This window comes from Ranitomeya variabilis, chromosome 3 (genome assembly GCF_051348905.1).
Source record: "Ranitomeya variabilis isolate aRanVar5 chromosome 3, aRanVar5.hap1, whole genome shotgun sequence".
Lineage (NCBI taxonomy): Eukaryota > Metazoa > Chordata > Amphibia > Anura > Dendrobatidae > Ranitomeya > Ranitomeya variabilis.
Genome location: NC_135234.1, coordinates 454568491 through 454589709, shown reverse-complemented (window position 1 = coordinate 454589709; position 21219 = coordinate 454568491). Strand labels below are relative to the sequence as shown.

Here is a 21219-nt window from a genome sequence, read left to right as displayed (position 1 = left end):
CTAAATTACAAGGTGGGATACAGCAGGCTGTTTAATATTTTTTCACTAGCTACATGTGAATTATAATGCTATAATCGTGCATGGATCACAATAGAAGCAGTGCACAACACGTGCCCTGCTGGATTTGTTTGTGAACCTCAGTATGGCCAAATCAGAAAAAAAGGGCTGGAAGGTAAATTTAACAGCCACACTGGACACTATCTAGCTACACTATCTGACTGATATACAACCGCCTAACTAAATAGCTGAAATCTTGATGCAAACAGTGGCAGCTTCAGGAGCAGCCTCTCTGCATTGTATCAGTGTTAAAATGGCGCTAAAGCAACATGTCCGCTATTGATATGCAGAGTGACGTGTGATTTCAGCAGCCAATGACACAAGCTGTGGTGTCAGGATATTGTGGGTGTTTCCTGCACCCTGATTGGCTAGCTGCAATGTGCACACATAAAGTAGGGGAAAAAAAAGACTGCTGTGCTGTGCTTCCAAGGACGCCGCGCCTCTGAGCTCTGCAAACCCCCTCACCTCATCAAACACATGCTAAATGCTCATGATACACCACCATTATCATTACTGAAGTGCGGAAAATATTTTGGTGGTAACGCAAATATTTTTGTGCACTTTTACCAAATGTTTAGAACTTTTTTCCAATTTTATGAAATTTTGCTCGGATTTACGATCACGAATCCGAATGTGCCATATTCGTGCTGAATTTATGTTTGGTGATCATTTTCCGAACAAATTGGCTCATCTCTACTTATAAGCAGAAGATACCTGTGGAGCTGGTGGTGGTGGCACTACTCTGTGAGCGCGTTTCACTTTCAGTTGTTTATTAATGCCCAGAGATTTTGGTAGGCCTATTGTGCATACACTTGTAAACTGACTACGGGTAATAGATTCTGGTAAACCAATGATCCTTGGATTGCATCTCTGGGATCTAGTTTCCAGATCATCAAATGCAGCAAGATCGCATCTTTAATATGCATTTAACTACTTTATTTGCTGATATAAATTTATTCAGATAAAAATACAATTCTCTCTCAAAATGGCACCAGTCACGCCTGCACAGTAGCATCTATCGGATCGCCAATTGATGCTACTGTGCAGGCGCCACTGGCGCTATCTTGGTGGAGACAATTTTTTTCTCTGGTAAACCACTGGCGCCTGCCTGCTGAATGGGATTTTTTTTTTCAAAACATATTATAGTCAGTGTGCAAATAGGGGGCAGGTCACTGAGAGATCAGTGACCTCACAAAAGCCATCAGTATGAATAGCTAAGAAGAGCACCACATAAAGACCTCCACCACAGGCCTCCCCAGAGCATGAGAACCTAACTGAAAACTGAAAATAAAGATTAAAAAGCAACCACAAGACGGATTTCATCAACCCAGGTATCATTTGGATCAGTGTAACGGCACCAACCTGACACTGTCTGTAGGCTCCTCAGCACAATCCTGCTGACAGGTTCCTTTAAATATTTCTTAAAATATCCAAGACTCTTTTTAGGAATATTTTGTTTATTGTTCTTTAAGAGAATGTGTCACATACATTATTTTAAATGACCAATAATACCACATACTGTAGAAGGGACAAATACCACCACACCCTGACCAGACCACATATTACCACCACATAGTGACCGATTAATGCCACATACGAGGAACAAATACCACCAAACCCTGACCAGACCACATATTACCACCACATAGTGACCGAATAATACCACATACAAGGGACAAGTACCTTCACATCATGACCATACCAAATATTACCACCACCTAGTTACCGAGTGCTACAATAGTGATCATTAATTTAAAAAAAACCACATTACTGATATTACCGTTAGTGCCATTATTCACAGTAGCTCTGTATATAGTGTATAGTGTTCAGGTAATGCAGTGATCACCAGTGACATTGTACACAGGAGCTGTGTATATAGTGTCAGTGTACAGGTAATACAGTGATCACCGATGACATTATATACAGGTGCTCTGTACATAGTATGCAGTGTATAGTGGAAGTGTACAGGTAGTACATTGACTCATCGGTGACGTCTCTAGTTGAAGTCCTTCATCTTCGCTTTTCTTCTTCATTCTGCGTAGACCGTCATCACTTCTTCCATACAGGACTCGTCTTTGCAGAAAGTAACACATTGATCTAGAGCACTGCTTCCATAGCACAATCCCCAACTTCTACACTATGCAGTTGAATAAAGATGTGCACCCACCATTAATATAAAATTAGCTATTATGCAACCCACCATTCCAAATATAAATTGTAATCCACCATTGTACCCTCACTAACTATAAATAGCCCCTTTCCCCACCCAATAAATATATAAATTAATTAGTACTTGTTCTCTTTCCCCAATTTAATACCAGTCACACTCCTGCATTGTCAACTCCCAACACTCTGTACCTCCCGTTGACCTGATTCATTATATTTAAATGCCCCACTCGGCCCCAATTCATCATCATTTGTTCTCCCCAGCCCTCAAATCATTATTATGTGCTCTCCTTACCCCCCACCATTTACTTCCCCGTCCCCCCTCAATTAATCATTTGCCGTCACCCATTCCCAATGCATCATTATTTGCGTTCCGCCACCTAATTATATCTATCATTCATGGTCTTCCTTCCCACACCCTCAAATCATCATCATTTTCTCTCCCTCAAGCCCATTTAATTCATTTTGTTAAAAAAAAAAATTATATTACCTCACATACGATCCCCTGTAGGCGCAGCTCCATTTTTGGTGTCTTGGAGAGTAGAGCGTACATGTGATGACATCATTATGTACTCACCATCATCAGCATGTCACAGAAGAGGCAGAGGGAATCCTTTGGAGTTGCACGGCCTTGCAGCCCAGGGAGCTTACCTGCACTGAGGTGTGCACATGCACACATTATTTTATTATACCCTGGGACCCAGGGAGCAAAATCACTGTGTCCGCCCCCCCCCCATCTTTACTTCTGCTCATCGGGTCCCATAAAACAGTAAGGGCAGTATTGATCTGATGGCGGTCCTGTCCACACATCAAAGTATAAAATAAAGACTCAGACACATCATGGAAAGTTTAAATAGTGTGAAGTTTATTATATGTGCTGGTTACCTCCCATCACTCACAAAGAGCATACAGCAACACTCAGGACAGGAAAAAACTCCAGTAACATAGTAACATAGTTATTAAGGTTGAAGGAAGACTTTAAGTCCATCTAGTTCAACCCATAGCCTAACCTAACATGCCCTAACATGTTGATCCAGGGGAAGGCAAAAAACCCCATGTGGTAAGAGTAAGCTCCACATTGGGGAAAAAATTCCTTCCAGACTCCACATACGGCAATCAGACTAGTTCCCTGGATCAACGCCTTATCAAGGAATCTAGTGTATATACCCTGTAACATTATACTTTTCAAGAAAGGCATCCAGTCCACAGTGGTGGAAACCTGTAGGGAAACCATGGCTGCAGTACTGCCCTTCCTCCGGGCATACTAAGGGAGGTTAGCGCTATGAAATCTAAGTATGAAAAAGTAAGAATTATGCGTAAAGTATACAGTGTGTCTTTGTGTCCAGCATATGAGGTGTCTGTGTGTGTCTGTGTGTATGCTGTCTGTGTACAGTGGGATGTGCATTTGAAATACAAGTGTGAAAAATTAACAATTATGTGTAAAGAATATAGTGTGTACAGCATATGGTGTGTCTGTGTGTGTCTGTGTGTATGCTGTCTGTGTACAGTGGGATGTACATTTTCTGTGTGTGACTATTAAGAATACTTCTCTTCCTTCTCCAGGTCTTCATCCGTCATGTCTTCTAGCTGTTCTCCTTGCAAGTCCAGCAGCACTGTTCCTCTTCCAGCCATGTTCTTCTCCTTGTCGATCCAGCAGCTATGTTCCTCTTCCAGCTATGTTCTTCTCCTTGTGCTCTGTTTCCCGGCATTACAGATTCACACCTTCCTCCTTCTTGCATGGAACGATGTTGCAAAGAGAGCAGGGTAGGGCATTGTTCCTCCTGAACCAACGGATTGCCCAGCTGTGATGGATATTCCTGTCTCTCTTCCATGCCCAGTGGTCAGGGTCTTGTGCCATGATCTAGAATGAAATAAGTGATTATAATCAGAGTTCAAAGGAAATATGTGACCATTAATCATCATCCAATTTGCATATATTTTAGACCTGATGATGCTGGTGTGAAGACTGAACATCCATCCCAGAATGACTTTCTAATCAGTTCTCTTGCTTGATATTAAAACAAGCATTTCATAAATCCAGCTATGGCTGCATTCATAAAATCATTACAAGATCATTTTGACGTGGCTTTTCAAAGTAAGTACAACCGCCCCATCAGGTCTAGGGGATTTATTTATGTACTAGATTGTGGCCCGATTCTAACGCATCGGGTATTCTAGAATATGCATGTCCCCGTAGTATATGGACAATGATGATTCCAGAATTCGCAGCAGACTGTGCCCATCGCTGATTGGTTGAGGCAACCTTTATGACATCATCGTCGCCATGGCAACCATTATGACATCTACGTCGATACTGTGCCCGTCGCTGATTGGTCGAGGCGAATTCACGGCAGACTGTGCCTGTCGCTGATTGGTCAAGGCAACCTTTATGACATCATCGTCGCCATGCTGTGCCCGTCGCTGATTGGTCGAGGCCTGGCGGGATTTCCAGGACAGACAGACAGATAGATTGTGGCCCGATTCTAACGCATCGGGTATTCTAGAATATGCATGTCCCTGTAGTATATGGACAATGATGATTCCAGAATTCGCGGCAGACTGTGCCCGTCGCTGATTGGTCGAGGCAACCTTTATGACATCATCGTCGCCATGGCAACCATTATGACATCTACGTCGATACTGTGCCCATCGCTGATTGGTCGAGGTGAATTCGCGGCAGACTGTGCCCGTCGCTGATTGGTCGAGGCAACCTTTATGACATCATCGTCGCCATGCTGTGCCCGTCGGCCTCGACCAATCAGAGACGCGGGATTTCCAGGACAGACAGACAGACAGACAGACGGAAAACCCCTTAGACAATTATATATATAGATACTGCTGTGATACCTATTTACAGATCAGCTGTATATTATTAATGTTTATATTGCTAACCTGATCACAGGTGGCTCAATCCACCCAAGCTCGAAATTCCATCCTGGTGAGAAGAACATTGCGGAATTGTAGCAGTTGGTCCTTCTTCATGCTGCACGTCCATCCGTGGGCCCAGCGGTAGATCTCCTTCTGATATGGCACGTCTTCTTCAAACTGGTTGGCTAAAAACCTGGAGGGAAGAGAAATGAAACCAAATAAATTAGAATCCACTTCAGAAGAAAATACAGACAAATAACAACAAATACAATTATCATGTTTTTACCTGAGTGGTAGTAAAGATCTTTTGGTTTTACAATAAAATAAAGTAAAGTTATTTATAGACATAAATGTGTAATAACAAAAGAGACTCACAGAGCTGGAAAGAAGAAGGTTCCATATTCTGAAGATCGCAGTCCTGCTCTCCTGAAGTAAGTGACGACCATGGCGAGGAGATACTAGAGGGATGAGAAGCAGAGTTAGAGGGTATATATAATACAGAACATATATAGCTGTATATTCCTATGTTTGGTAATATCTGGACACTATTACATAAGAATAAGCCCTTTATTTCCCTATGATGGATCTTCTCAAATTTGGATGATTTCTAATCCTTCACTACAATAATACCTTGTCCGAAATCTTAAGACAGCTGTCCCTGGCTAGAAAACACCTGATGTATTCTTCTTCTACAAAAATGAGAAAATAGAATTATTTCACTATGAACTTTGTAATGAAAACCTTTTTAATGCTATTAATGTTAAATTAGAGCATTTCATTAATGATGGATTATCCTTACAATAACTCATAAATATCAGACTGCTGGAGATTTGGCCCCCGACACCCACTGATCAGATACTGAAGAATTGTCCTTAAGATATGCCATCACTATTGAGGTGAAACCAAAGCCACGACACTGCTCACCACATAGTGACCGCTCCTGGCTGCTGCATCATACTAGGTATAACTATAGGAGGCTGAGGGAGAACACTTCCCTACATGTTTCTCTACCATTATACACATAAAATAGATTAATATAAAAATACATGTCATATAATCTAATACTTTATATCTGGAAACCTTGGAAGGTGCAATGAGTCTTACCAAGGAGTGCGGCGAAAGCTGCCCGCTCTTCTGGCTGGGGGATGTCATCTTCTGTCTTCCTCCTCTTGGCTTCTTCCTGGGTGGCAGACAGTGAACTGTGGTAGAAGAGGTAGATAATATAGTATTAGGCCTCATGCATATGGTCGTTGTATGGCTACTCATAATTCACTTACATCCTGATGTGTGTTCTCCTCATGGGGATCTGACATTAGTTTTGTGCTGTAAATGGTATAAATATGTGTAATGGTGATGTGTACGGTCACTATGGATTTGCTGGTGTAAGTGTATGGATTGTGATGACTGCAGTGATGTAACCTCATCTACTTACCATTCCTCTTCATACTGGGCGATCAGTTCTCTCTTCCGCTTCCTCATGGCCATCTTTACTCTTCTTCCTTGAAACATACAGAAAAAGTAATACCTGAATATGCAGAGCATGGCTCTGTCTATAGGATCTCTAGTGGGGTAATACTATGAACCTAATGTGTAACCCAAAACCTAACTACCACAGCCTGCATTACATGGGTTGTAGTATTACAGCTTTATTGACTTCATTGGTACTGAGTTGTAATACCCAACATGACACATTGACAGACGTGGCGCTGTAGCTAGTAAACAAAACAAACCCTATTTTCTACTTAACCCCTTAACGACCGCCGATACGCCTTTTAACGGCGGCCGCTAAGGGTACTTAATCCACAGCGCCGTTAATTAACGGCGCTGTGGAAAAAGTGAATAGCGCCCCCCAGAGTCGGATTTTCTCTGGGGTCTCGGTTGCCGAGGGTAGCCGAGACCCCAGAGAACATGATTCGGGGGGTTTTTACCGACCCCCGAGTTGCGATCGCCGGTAATTAACCGTTTACCGGCGGTCGCAACAAAAAAAAAAACGCGATTTGCCGTTTAATTTCTCTGTCCTCCGATGTGATCGCACATCGGAGGACAGAGAAATGTGGTCCCCGATGGCCCCCAATAGCCCCCCAATACTTACCTATCTCCCCCGGTGCTCCTCGTGTCTCCCCATGGGCGCCGCCATCTTTTTTCCGGGAAAAAATGGCGGGCGCACGCGCAGTGCGCCCGCCGCCCGGCACCCGGATGTTCTTTGGGGTCTCGGCTGCCGGGGGTAGCCGAGACCCCAAAGAACATGATCGGGGTCGGTTTGCACCGACCCCTGCTTTGCGATCGCCGGTAATCAACAGTTTACCGGCGGCGACCGCAAAAAAAAAAAAAAAAAGCGATCAGTTATTTCTCTGTCCTCTGATGTGATCGCACATCAGAGGACAGAGAAATAGGGGGATTCGGGGACCCTATCATACTCACCCGGGGTCCCTGGGTCCTCTTCTGTCTTCTCCTGCCAGCCGGCTTTTTCATCATGGCGGGCGCATGCGCAGTGCGCCCGCCATCTGCTGCCATCTGCTGGCCGGCAGGAGAAGACAAGTTGGGGCTAAAATTAGGGTTAGGGTTAGGGTTAGGGTTAGAGTTAGGGTTAGAGTTAGGGTTAGGGTTAGGGTTAGGGTTAGGGTTAGAGTTAGGGTTAGAGTTAGGGTTAGGGTTAGAGTTAGGGTTAGGGTTAGGGTTAGGGTTAGAGTTAGGGTTAGAGTTAGGGTTAGGGTTAGGGTTGGGGCTAAATTTAGGGTTAGGGTTAGGGCTAGGGTTAGAGTTAGGCTACTTTCACACTAGCGTTTTTTGGCTTCCGTCGCAATGCGTCGTTGGAGAAAAAACGCATCCTGCAAAAGTGCTTGCAGGATGCGTTTTTTCTCCATTGGCTTGCATTAGCGACGCATTGCGACGGATTGCCACATGTCGCATCCGTCGTGCGACGGATGCGTCGTGCTTCGGCGGACCGTCGACACAAAAAAAACTGCATGTAACTTTTTTGTGCGACGTGTCCGCCATTTCCGACCGCGCATCCGTGGCCGGAACTCCGCCCCCGCCTCCCCGCACCTCACAATGGGGCAGCGGATGCGTTGAAAAAACAGCATCCGCTGCACCCGTTGTGCGGCGCTTACAACGCTAGCGTCGGTACGTTGGCCCGACACACTGCGATGGGCCGAGTACGACGCTAGTGTGAAAGTAGCCTTAGGCTTCTTTCACACTTGCGTCGGTACGGGGCGGTCGCAATGCGTCGGCCCGATGTACCGACGCACGTTGTGAAAATTGTGCACAACGTGGGCAGCGGATGCAGTTTTTCAACGCATCCGCTGCCCAGTCTATGTCCTGGGGAGGAGGGGGCAGAGTTACGGCCACGCATCCGCGGAAATGGCGGACGCGACGTACAAAAAAATGGTTACATTGAACTTTTTTTGTGACGACGGGGGCTAAAGTTATGGTTAGGGTTGGGGCTAAAGTTAGGGTTGGGGCTAAAGTTAGGGTTAGAGTTGGGATTAGGGTTAGCGTTTGGATTAGGGTTGGGATTAGTGTTACGTTTGGGATTAGGGTTGGGATTAGGGTTAGGGTTGGGATTAGGGTTAGGGGTGTGTTGGATTTAGGGTTTTGATTAGGGTTATGGTTAGGGTTGAGATTAGGCCTGTTTTGGGGTTAGGGTTGTGATTATCGTTAGGGTTGTGATTAGGATTATGGATCGGGTTGAGATTAGGGTTAGGGCTGTGTTGGGGTTAGGGTTGGAGTTAGAATTGGGGGGTTTCCACCGTTTAGGTACATCAGGGGGTCTCCAAACACGACAGCCAATTTTGCGCTAAAAAAGTCAAATGGTACTCCCTCCCTTCTGAGCTCTGCCGTGCGCCCAAACAGTGGTTTACCCCCACATATGGGGCATCAGCGTACTCGGGATAAATTGGACAACAACTTTTGGAGTCCAATTTCTCCTGTTACCCTTGTGAAAATAAAAACTTGGGGGCTAAAAATCTTTTTTGTTGGAAAAAAATATATTTTTTTATTTTCACTACTCTGCATTATAAATTTCTGTGAAGCACTTGAGCTTTCAAAGTTCTCACCACATATCTAGATAAGTTCCTTAGGGGGTCTAGTTTCCAAAATTTGGTCACTTGTGGGGGTTTCTACTGTTTAGGTACATTAGGGGTCTGCAAACGCACCATAACGCCCGCAGACAATTCTATCAAAGTCTGCATTCCAAAATGGCGCTCCTTCCCTTCCGAGCTCTGCCGTGCGCCCAAACAGTGGTTTACCCCCACATATGGGGTACCAGCATACTCAGGACAAATTGGACAACAACTTTTGGGGTCCAATTTCTCTTGTTACCCTTGTGAAAATAAAAATTTGGGGGCTAAAAAAATCTTTTTTGTGGGAAAAAAAATATTTTTTATTTTCACTACTCTGCATTATAAACTTCTGTGAAGCACTTGGGCATTCAAAGTTCTCACCACATATCTAGATAAGTTCCTTGGGGGGTCTATTTTCCAAAATGGGGTCACTTGTTGGTGGTTTCTACTGTTTAGGTACATTAGGGGTCTGCAAACGCAACATAACGCCCGCAGACAATTCTATCAAAGTCTGCATTCCAAAATGGCACTCCTTCCCTTCCGAGCTCTGCCGTGCGCCCAAACAGTGGTTTACCCCCACATATGGGGTACCAGCATACTCAGAACAAATTGGACAACAACTTTTGGGGTCCAATTTCTCTTGTTACCCTTGTGAAAATAAAAACTTGGGGGCTAAAAAATCTTTATTGTTAAAAAATATATATTTTTTATTTTCACGACTCTGCATTATAAACTTCTGTGATGCACTTGGGCATTCAAAGTTCTCACTACACATCTAGATAAGTTCCATGGGGGGTCTAGTTTCCAAAATGGGGTCACTTTTGGGGGGTTTCTGCTGTTTAGGCACATCAGGGGCTCTCCAAACGCGACATGGCGTCCGATCTCAATTCCAGTCAATTTTGCATTGAAAAGTCAAATGGCGCTCCTTTGCTTCCGAGCTCAGCCATGCGCCCAAACAGTGGTTTACCCCCACATATAGGGTGTCGGCGTACTCAAGACAAATTGTACAACAGCTTCTGCCATTTTCTCCTGTTACCCTTGGTAAAATAAAAATTTGGAGGCAAAAAGATCATTTTTGTAGAAAAAATGCGATTTTTTTATTTTCACGGCTCTACGTTATAAACTTCTGTGAAGCACCTGGGGGTTTAAAGTGCTCACCACACATCTAGATAAGTTCCTTAAGGGGTCTAGTTTCCAAAATGGTGTCATATGTGGGGGGTCTCTACTGTTTAGGCACATCAGCGGCTCTCCAAACGTGACATGGCGTCCGATCTCAATTCCAGCCAATTCTACATTGAAAAAGTAAAACGACACTCCTTCTCTTCCAAGCTCTGCGGTGCGCCCAAACAGTGGTTTACCCCCATATATGGGGTATCGACGTACTCAGGAGAAATTGCACAACAACTTTTGTGGTCTAATTTCTCCTGTTACCCTTGTGAAAATAAAAATTTGGGGGCAAAAAGATCATTTTTGTAGAAAAAATGAGATTTTTTATTTTCACGGCTCTACGTTATAAACTTCTGTGAAGCACTTGGGGGTTCAAAGTGCTCACCACACATCTAGATAAGTTCCTTAAGGGGTCTAGTTTCCAAAATGGTATCACTTGTGGGTGGTTTCCACTGTTTAGGCACATCAGGGACTCTCCAAACGCGACATGGCATCCGATCTCAATTCCAGCCAATTCTGCATTGAAAAAGTCAAACGGTGCTCCTTCAATTCCAAGCTCTGCGGTGCGCCCAAACAGTGGTTTACCTCCACATATGGGGTATCGACGTACTCAGGAGAAATTGCACAACAACTTTTGTGGTCTAATTTCTCCTGTTACCCTTGTGAAAATAAGAATTTGTGGGCGAAAAAATCATTTTTGTGAAAACAAATGCGATTTTTTATTTTCACGGCTCTACGTTATAAACTTCTGTGAAGCACTTGGGGGTTCAAAGTGCTCACCACACATCTAGATAAGTTCCTTGGGGGGTCTAGTTTCCAAAATGGTGTCACTTGTGGGGGGTTTCCACTGTTTAGGCACATTAGGGGCTCTCCAAACGCGACATGGTGTCCGATCTCAATTCCAGCCAATTCTGCATTGAAACAGTCAAACGGTGCTCCTTCACTTCCAAGCTCTGCGGTGCGCCCAAACAGTGGTTTACCTCCACATATGGGGTATCGGCGTACTCAGGAAAAATTGCACAACAAAATTTGTGGTTAAATTTCTGTTTTTACACTTGTGAAAATTAAAAAAAATGGTTCTGAAGTAAAATGTTTGCAAAAAAAAGTAAAATGTTCATTTTTTTCTTCCACATTGTTTTAGTTCCTGTGAAGTACGTAAAGGGTTAATAAACTTCTTGAATGTGGTTTTGAGCAGCTTGAGGGGTGCAGTTTTTAGAATGGTGTCACACTTGGTTATTTTCTATCATATAGACCCCTCAAAATCACTTCAAAGGTGATGTGGTCCCTAAAAAAACCATGGTGTTGTAAAAATGAGAAATTGCTGGTCAACTTTTAACCCTTATAACTCCCTAACAAAACAAAAAAATTGTTTCCAAAATTGTGCTGATGTAAAGTAGACATGTGAGAAATGTTATTTATTAACTATTTTTTGTGACATATCTCTCTGATTTAAGGGCATAAAAATACAAAGTTTGAAAATTGCAAAATTTTAAAAATTTTCGCCATATTTCCATTTTTTTCATAAATAATCGCAAGTAATATCGAAGAAATGTTACCACTAACTTGAAGTACAACATGTCACGAAAAAACAATCTCAGAATCAGCGGGATCCGATAAAGCGTTCCAGAGTTATAACCTCATAAAGTGACACTGGTCAGAATTGTAAAAATTGGCTCGGTCATTAAGTACCAAATTGGCTCTGTCACTAAGGGGTTAAAGCACCACTGCAGCATTTTGTTTTGTTTGTACTGCTGGAGTGGTGCTTTAAATGTAAGTCCCCTGCCCACATTATTATACTTCACCTTATACTGATGGTGCTCCGGTTCCATGGCACCATCTTATGCTCATAACTTCTGACTAGCCGCAAGTCAGAAGTTACATTACAAGAGCTCAATACAAGTCTATGAGAGCCAGAACGAGGCTCTCATAGAGAGTTATTGAAAAGTGACATCTGCGCCGCTCCATGAAACACTGAAGCTGATGGCCGGTCACAATTCACTGGAGACTGATAGGAGCAACACTGGAAAATGATGAAGGGGCGACAGAGTATGAGACAGGGGCCAGGAGAATTACATGAAAAGCACCACTGCCGCTGTGCAGTTAAAAAAAAACGCTGGAGTGGTGCTTTAAAAAATCAAAAAAATATAATCAGTCATTTAAGCCTACCTAGATTGATTTTCTGTCCTATGATAAGAAAAGACTACACATATCTACATTATACTGACTGCACTGTGACCCGCCATATAAACCTCTGCATATATCCGCTACCTCCCTGTACAGTGACTGATGATCCAGTACAATAGTCTTCATATCTCCACTACATGTATGATGTAACTATTATATACAGGCTAATGATGGCCATGCACTTCTAAATTTTGTATCTGGGAATTTCTAGGAGAAATATGGGGCCCCGTGTTTTTCAGATTATTATTACACATCATTCTCCACATTTTAAATATTTATTCAAAGTCACCAAATGTTATCCTATTTCTCCATAATCACCCCATTATCTATATCTGGGATTTATGGTGAAATCATTTGCGCTTGTATATGTGATTGCTTTCAGTATAGATCCCAACTGTCAGTATCTGCAATGACATAAATCGGCAGTTTATTCATCACACAATGATTCTCACCTCTGTAGAGCGGCCGGTGGCGGTTGTCTCCCAATCAGCAGGTACAAATCCAAAAAAGTGTCGCTTCTCGTAATCAATAAGGAGCCTGTCTTATCTCTAATAGAGCTATCGCAGACTGGCACCAACTGACGGTTTTTCTCTTTCTTTAAATTCAAATCCTGCGATTCTATTGGTTGATGGTTGATACACATGATGATGGATGCGGCGCTAAATTTAAAGGCAAAGCACATTCTAATAATGTTATAAGGAGATACAGTGAATTACTTTTATATCTATATTTGTAGTTTTCCTCTTTACTCCAATTAGTGTTATTTGGGGAAGTTTTCATGTTATTCCATTTATTAACTGATGATTGGGAAATGGCAGCAGTTGAAGCCCCATGTAATAGTTATGACACTAAAGTCATGTGATGAGAGAAGTGTGATGTGTAACACGTTCACTAGATCCTCCAATGTGTATGGAGTAAGAGAATAACTGTCATCTGCTTTCTTGCTCCATGTAAAGTCATTATTTAACCCCCTTAACGACAAGGTAAACTTTCATTTTTGCGTCTTTATTTCTTCCTCCACTTTTCCCAAACTCTCCACTTTTTTAATTTTAATTTTAAGAGGGCTTTTTTTGGGGGGGACAAGTTGTACTTTTGAATGACACCATTCATTTCACCACATAGTCTACGGGAAAACATGAAAAAAAAAACAAGCGAGGAGAAATTGTAAAAATAAAAAAGGAATTCTGACATTGCTTTTAGGACTATAGGTTGCATTATACTGTATGGGCTATGGGGTGCATTATACTATACAGAGGACCACTGGGTGCATTATACTGTATGGACTGTGCGGTGCATAATACTATACAGAGTACCAAGGGGTGCATTATGCTGTATGGACTATGGGGTACATTATGCTGTATGGACTATGGGGTGCATTATACTGTGTGGATGACTAGTTGTTGAATTACACTATGAAAAGGACAATAAGGTACATTATACTGCATGTATTATTGGGTGCATTATGCTGTACGGACTATCTGGTGCATTATGTTGTATGGATTATGGGGTGCATTATACGGTATGGATGACTATGGTGTGCATTATACTATACAGAGGACAATAGGGTGCATTATACTGTATGGACTATGGGATCCATTTTTCTGTAAGGATTATTGGGTGCATTATGCTGTATAGACTATGGGGTGCATTATACTGTATAGAGTATGGAGTGCTTTATTCTGTATGGAATATGGGGTGCATTATACTATACAAAGGAATATGGATGCATTATACTGTATAAACTATGGGGTGCATTATGCTGTATGAACCAAGTATCGCATTATGTTGTATGGACTATGGAGTGCATTATACTGTATAGAAGACTATTTGATGCATTATAATGTATGGAGTATGGGGTGCATTATACTATACAGAGGACTATGGGGTGCTTTATAACGTATGAGGCATGTGGTGTGCGGCGCGCCCCCACACCGCCGCAGGGCCGAGGGGTACCCGGAGCCGGGCCTCTAGGTCTCAGTCCTGGGGTTGTCACGGTGGCTAGACCCGGTCCGTGGCCCTGTCCGTCAGTGGGGGACGTCCGGTGAAATAAGTGGTGCTAATGGTGGTGTAACGGTGCAGTTGTGGGGTGCAGGTCGCGGTAAATAACGAGGACACCAGGTTGCAGTCTCTTTACCTCTTTACTGGAGATCTCTGAGTCCTCAGTCCAGAATACGGTTCACCAGGCTGCGCAAGTCCGGCCGGTCCAATGGCACTTCCAGAGTTCTCCTCTCAGGTGGAAATCGGTGCCTTCCTTCTAGCGCTATGTGTTGTAGTCCTTCCCTGCTGTGCTCACGGAAAGTGACCCCACAACGGTTGTGTCTGTTTCTTAAGTTCCCTCACAACTCGATTTGATGTTCCTCTGTAATCCACCCCTCCCTGTATTCAGGTTGGAATGGCACCCGTTTGTCAGGTAGGCCTGGAGTTCTTCTGGGACCCTAGAGACGCCCCTCTCCCGCAATTGCCCCCCAAGACTTCATAGGTGATATGTGGTAGACAGCCCGCCTGAGACCGACTGTCCTGCCGCTGTTTGGAGTATGGCTTGAAGCTGTATTCTAATCCACTCCCTCGGCGTTCCGGCCACCGGTATTGCGCCTCAGCAGGGTGCTGCCTCTTTCAACAAAACCCCTGCTGGTATTCTCCTTCTGCTTGATCTCGTTTCTCACTCAGCACAATCTGCCTCGCTTCTAGTCCTTTCTTGGGCACCGCCGCTAAGCTGAGCAGGCACGGTCCCGTTACGTTCTCTCAATGCCAAGCCTCTGCCAGGATCCCACCCCTGGCAGAGACCCTACAGTCTCTCCCTTCACAACACCCTCTGCCACAAGGTGTTGCTCCGTTCAATCCCATCAGCGTTCTCTCTAACTTCCTGCCTGACCCCCAGTTTACCCACTATGGTGGGGAGTGGCCTAATGAATAGCACCCTTAGCTCCCCCCGGAGGCCCTGCTGTGAAACATATTGGTGTCTGTGATACCTGATTGGAGGAACTCCTTCAGTGCCATCGAACGTACCATGGCTCCCCTTAGTGGCGGAGCCACAGTACTGCAACGACCAGGACTCTGGGGCGCTGCACTCCCCCCTGGTTAAACACAGTACTCCGGGACTGGGAAGAAAAACAACAATACAGATTAGTAAACAGACATACAATTTTGTTGAGTGCAAAACAATAAGTATACTTGAACAGGCTTCCCTTTATGGGAGGTGAGGACACTTTTAACGTTACAAACGTAGTCAACATTATAAATTACAGGCTATACATAACTCCTGTTACCCAACCGGGTATTCTACTTAGTGCAAATTCTGGAACAATAAATTAACATTGCCTTTAAGAAACATACACTCTTAGTTTACCAAAGGCCTTCCTATAATCACATTACAGGGTAGGGTAACTTCACATTCTCCTACTTTGAACCTGCAGGACCGCCTGTCCCTATGGCACCAGACCTACTGCCTCTCCTTTCTTTTACAGGACCGCCCCGTTCAGCCAGGGCCTACTGCCTTTCGCTACTATACATAGTATAGACATAACATTCCTTTCTTTTTAGAGAACTCTGAGCCAGCTCTACTCGGCTCCTTTAAGGACTCACTCTCTAACCCCTACGGGTTCGCTTTCTGTCCTTAGTAACAAAGTAACTTTCTATGGGGACGCAGGGTTTACCTTCTATCCTCACCTTCATCATTACTTCTTTACTTTCAACTATGCAGATCTCTACTTCTACCCCTGCGGGCTCTCTGCATCTTTTCCTTTCCCAAAACATTATTTTTAGATTTCACAATTCAAACAAATTCAACACATATAACTTTTCATGTAAAACAGTTACATTTCTTTTCAAAGCATCATCATGGCATTACTGTTCTGCAACAGTATCTTTCTCAAGTTCAATTCTTCACATCCCCTTTAAGAGGGGACCAAGTCTTTCTGAGGTAGCTCGTCTTCTCAGCCTACCAGTCCATGCAAAGGTTCCAGCATTGATATCTTCGCAAAGTGTCTTTTAGCTAAAACCAGTAGGAAAGGTATCTTCGCAAAGTGTCTTTTAACTAAAACCAGTAGGAGGCACCCTTAAGAAGGTGCAACTATTTACAAGGAAGTTCGAATCATGCACAGTCCATGATTTCTATAGTTCTTTAAACTTGTGCAAAATTTTAGGAAAACTCAGAACAAACACAGGGATCCCGGGTCAACAAAGGGATCCATTAACCCTGGACGGGTTTTAGCAGCAAACAGGAACAGTTAAAGGAAAACTATTTACATTTTTCAGTCAGCAATAGTACTTTACCGTTGGGAGGTGGCAGGGGGTCTCCTTTCTGGCCTCACCAAGCCAACAGACCGCTCTGGGGAGCCAGGGCGCCGTTCCGGTCCCAGTAGTGCCAGAATCCCCCGCTGGGAGATCCTCTTGGTCGGTAAGCGTATGCGTCCCCCCGGGGCACGGTGAGGTCGAGCTTCTTGTGGCTCCGCGGGACCGGGCTCTGCTGTCTTCCCCTTCAGGTTACTCTCTTCCGGTACGCCAGCAGCAGCCTGGAAGGCAGCGCACCGCTGCACGCCCCGTGCCATCCAGCCAGCTTCCCCCGTAGCCCTCCTCCATCGGCTATACATCACCGCATCACCCGGCTTCAGGTCGCGGTCGAGTCTCTCGGGACCAGGTTCCACCTCCTCCCGATCCACGTGGACCTGCACCGGCTCTCCAATCTCTTGGATCACCCCCCTCCCACACTGGGGATTAAAAGCCACCACTACACCCCAATGTGGTGTCGGGATCTCTGGGGTGCTCGTCAAGTCGATCAGCTCCGCAGGCTGGGGCCAGCTCCACCGCGTAGTCGTCGAGCGCCGCTGATATCCATCCTCGGGCACTATCTTCAAGCCCGGCGTCGGCAGCGCCTTTCCAACCACGATCGAGTCAGACTCAGGAGAGGTAGAGGACACGGGAGCCAAACAGATCTCCGCGGCCTGGCCCGTCCTAGCCACCACGCGGGCATCGGCTTCCAGGTGAGCGATAATCTGCCGGGACTCGGCCGCAGCCATACCCTCTTCCGACGGCGGCCGGGGAGATCGGCCCATCGTAGGTCCCGCTAGCGTCAGTCCCCGCAGTGTCGGCGTATCCCGGGCTATATTAGGCTGTCCATCTCTCCTCCGCGGGGATTCTCGTGCGGCCATCTTTGTCGCTTCTCCCGCGTTTTCTTCCCGCGGTCTCTTCCGTGGGCGGCCCCGTCCCCATGGTCTCCACCCTCCGACCAAGATCAGGAGGCGTACCTCAGCTGTTGACGGGCACGTCCTCAGGACACAGAAATACTTAGACTGGGCGGCCATTGTTGTTCGCGCTCTCCAGCTTGCCTACGCCCACTTCACGCCCCTCTTCTCTTCCTGCGCTCTCCTCAGCGCTGTAACGGCGGCGGATTTTGGCGGCAACTGGCGCAGCACAGTCTTACAATAAAGTACAGTCCAAGCACAGTAAATCACAGTCTCTAGGCACACATGACCTGATTCTTCAGGCTTAAGTAGATCCTGTTCGTGACGCCAAGTCTGCGGCGCGCCCCCACACCGCCGCAGGGCCGAGGGGTACCCGGAGCCGGGCCTCTAGGTCTCAGTCCTGGGGTTGTCACGGTGGCTAGACCCGGTCCGTGGCCCTGTCCGTCAGTGGGGGACGTCCGGTGAAATAAGTGGTGCTAATGGTGGTGTAGCGGTGCAGTTGTGGGGTGCAGGTCGCGGTAAATAACGAGGACACCAGGTTGCAGTCTCTTTACCTCTTTACTGGAGATCTCTGAGTCCTCAGTCCAGAATACGGTTCACCAGGCTGCGCAAGCGCACTTCCAGAGTTCTCCTCTCAGGTGGAAATCGGTGCCTTCCTTCTAGCGCTATGTGTTGTAGTCCTTCCCTGCTGTGCTCACGGAAAGTGACCCCACAACGGTTGTGTCTGTTTCTTAAGTTCCCTCACAACTCGATTTGATGTTCCTCTGTAATCCACCCCTCCCTGTATTCAGGTTGGAATGGCACCCGTTTGTCAGGTAGGCCTGGAGTTCTTCCGGGACCCTAGAGACGCCCCTCTCCCGCAATTGCCCCCCAAGACTTCATAGGTGATATGTGGTAGACAGCCCGCCTGAGACCGACTGTCCTGCCGCTGTTTGGAGTATGGCTTGAAGCTGTATTCTAATCCACTCCCTCGGCGTTCCGGCCACCGGTATTGCGCCTCAGCAGGGTGCTGCCTCTTTCAACAAAACCCCTGCTGGTATTCTCCTTCTGCTTGATCTCGTTTCTCACTCAGCACAATCTGCCTCGCTTCTAGTCCTTTCTTGGGCACCGCCGCTAAGCTGAGCAGGCACGGTCCCGTTACGTTCTCTCAATGCCAAGCCTCTGCCAGGATCCCACCCCTGGCAGAGACCCTACAGTCTCTCCCTTCACAACACCCTCTGCCACAAGGTGTTGCTCCGTTCAATCCCATCAGCGTTCTCTCTAACTTCCTGCCTGACCCCCAGTTTACCCACTATGGTGGGGAGTGGCCTAATGAATAGCACCCTTAGCTCCCCCCGGAGGCCCTGCTGTGAAACATATTGGTGTCTGTGATACCTGATTGGAGGAACTCCTTCAGTGCCATCGAACGTACCATGGCTCCCCTTAGTGGCGGAGCCACAGTACTGCAACGACCAGGACTCTGGGGCGCTGCAGGTGCATTACACTATGCAGAGGACCATGTAGTGCATTATACTGTATGGATGGTTGTGTGAGGGTCACAGTTGGGTGATCATACGATGTAGGGGTCATTATATTTTTCTGGATGAGTTGTGGGGTGGGGTACAGTAGGGTCATCATACTGTGTGTGGAGGGTACTGTGGAGGAATTAATTGTGGTATATTACAGTGTATGTGAGGCGCTTTTGTTGACATCACACTTTGAGTTCACTAATAGTGCTCAAGTAGGAGCAATATTAGAGGACACACAGTACCAAACAGTAGGTGGAAAAATAGGGACACATAATTCAGCAGTAGCTCAGCATTGGGATATCAACAGGATAAGGAGTTTGTGCAGGTTGGGGTTAGTTGTGGATGGTGCCTGAAATTAGAGAAATCATAAGTATTTTTGTTGTAATCTCTGCAGCCGAGTCCTGGCTGGAGTAGTTTTCATGTTGGTCTGGGCCAGATGGAAACAAAAGGAAAAGTAAATTACTCCACCAGAAAGAACGTCAGCTTTAAGTCATAACTGTACTGTAATCCCTTATATATTCTGCAGGACTGGTATCTACCATTATATAGTCACCATACGGTGGTATTATCCATGTTGGTCTTAGGGGCACACTCAGAAGCTTTGCCCCATGAACCAAAGCCCTAGCTATGCCTCTGGTTTCAACTAAAAGTATTCCTTTGTGTACTAGTTTAACTTGCCTAAAAGGTGAAAGAGAAGCTGTTTAGTAGCTACTTGATAGTTAAATACTGATCCCTTGGTTGATCTCTTGGTTGTTGTTCAGTCCCAGTCTGGCACCAGCCTTCCCAGTGGCCCAGCAGAGGTTGGCATTTCCTTTCCTGTACGCCAATTAAAGACCTAGAGGAATTTCTCCAGGGTCTTGGCTACCAGGGGTAGATGAGACCCCAGAGAACATGATTTGAGTCAGTTTTTACTGACCTCGGTGACACGCAAGCTGGTGCACCACCACATTATGGGTGTCAGGTCCGAGCATTCCTACATGAACAGTTTCCTGGAAAGTGGATTGGTCGTCATGGGCCAGTTGAATGGCCACCAAGCTCTCCTGATCGGACCCCCTTAGACTTTTATCTTTGGGGTCATCTGAAGGTAATTGTCTATGCTGTGAAGATACGAGATGTGCAGCATCTGAAACAACGGATACTGGAAGCCTGTGCTAGTATTTCTTCTGCAATGTTGCTATCAGTGTGTCAAGAGTGGGAGAAGAGGGTTGCATTGACAATCCGACACAATGGGCAGCACTTTGAACACATTTTATAAGTGGTCATAAACTTGTAAATAACTCATGAAAGAATAAAGTTATGTTAAAACCAAGCACACCTTTGTTTTTTCTTGTGATTGTCATTGTCATTCTCAATACGTTTGATGTGTCACATGACCCTCTTCCCATTCAAAAAAATAAAGTTGGATCCAAAATGGCCTACTTCAAAATGGCCACCATGGTCACCACCCATCTTGAAAAGTTTTACCCCTCCCATATACTAATGTGCCACAAACAGGAAGTTGATATCATCAACCATTCCCATTTTATTTAGGTGTATCCATATAAATGGCCCACCCTGTGCTTTGGTGCATAGTACATGCATTTTTTATGCGTATCTGCAACAGAAATGCACTAAAAATGTATGTGCATTTTTTACCTGCAGAATTTCTACACCTAATGGAAGTCTATAAAGAAATTCTGTAGAAAACTCAACGTACCCGCAAGAGAAATTACCATGCTCCAGAATTTTAAATAAACTCTCATGTACAAACTCAATTGAAAACTGACTGCAAATTCTACTCACCATTCTCTGCTACAAATTAACATAATATAATTAACACCTAGATAGAAGAAAAAGTACAAGACCAGAATTAATCAATAATTCAATATCGGTCACAATAGATCCCTGCATCCCTGACATTCTGTAGATTATTTTGACATTCTTATGTTCTTCCTTGCCTTTTATCAGCCTTTGTGACATGTTTCCAGCCTTGCTCATACTAGAATTCATATCATGTTCCAAAAAAATTTGACGCACAGCTAGAATATG

General features: G+C 45.1%; 2 protein-coding genes across 3 annotated transcripts in view; one reads left to right on the top strand and one right to left on the bottom strand.

The window, feature by feature from the left end:
* Nucleotides 1–21219, top strand: part of LIMS1 (LIM zinc finger domain containing 1) — a 1169472-nt gene that overhangs the window by 846057 nt on the left and 302196 nt on the right. The gene's annotated exons all lie outside the window — the stretch shown is intronic.
* Nucleotides 4706–6282, bottom strand: LOC143818304 (speedy protein 1-A-like). The gene is made up of 3 exons (XM_077299658.1): nucleotides 6196–6282; nucleotides 5467–5549; nucleotides 4706–5284 (listed from the first exon to the last, which is right to left on the bottom strand). The coding sequence occupies exons 1-3, from the start codon at nucleotides 6241–6243 to the stop codon at nucleotides 5131–5133; spliced, it is 285 nt and encodes a 94-aa protein (XP_077155773.1). The 5' UTR covers nucleotides 6244–6282; the 3' UTR covers nucleotides 4706–5130.

Excerpts from the sequence above, each read along its gene's own strand:
- LOC143818304 (XM_077299658.1), bottom strand. The coding sequence starts at position 6,243 with ATGACATCCCCCAGCCAGAAGAGCGGGCAGCTTTCGCCGCACTCCTTG. Across the intron at positions 5,550-6,195 it reads AGCTTTCGCCGCACTCCTTG|TATCTCCTCGCCATGGTCGT; the intron begins GTAAGACTCATT and ends TCATCCCTCTAG. Across the intron at positions 5,285-5,466 it reads ACCTTCTTCTTTCCAGCTCT|GTTTTTAGCCAACCAGTTTG; the intron begins GTGAGTCTCTTT and ends TCTTCCCTCCAG.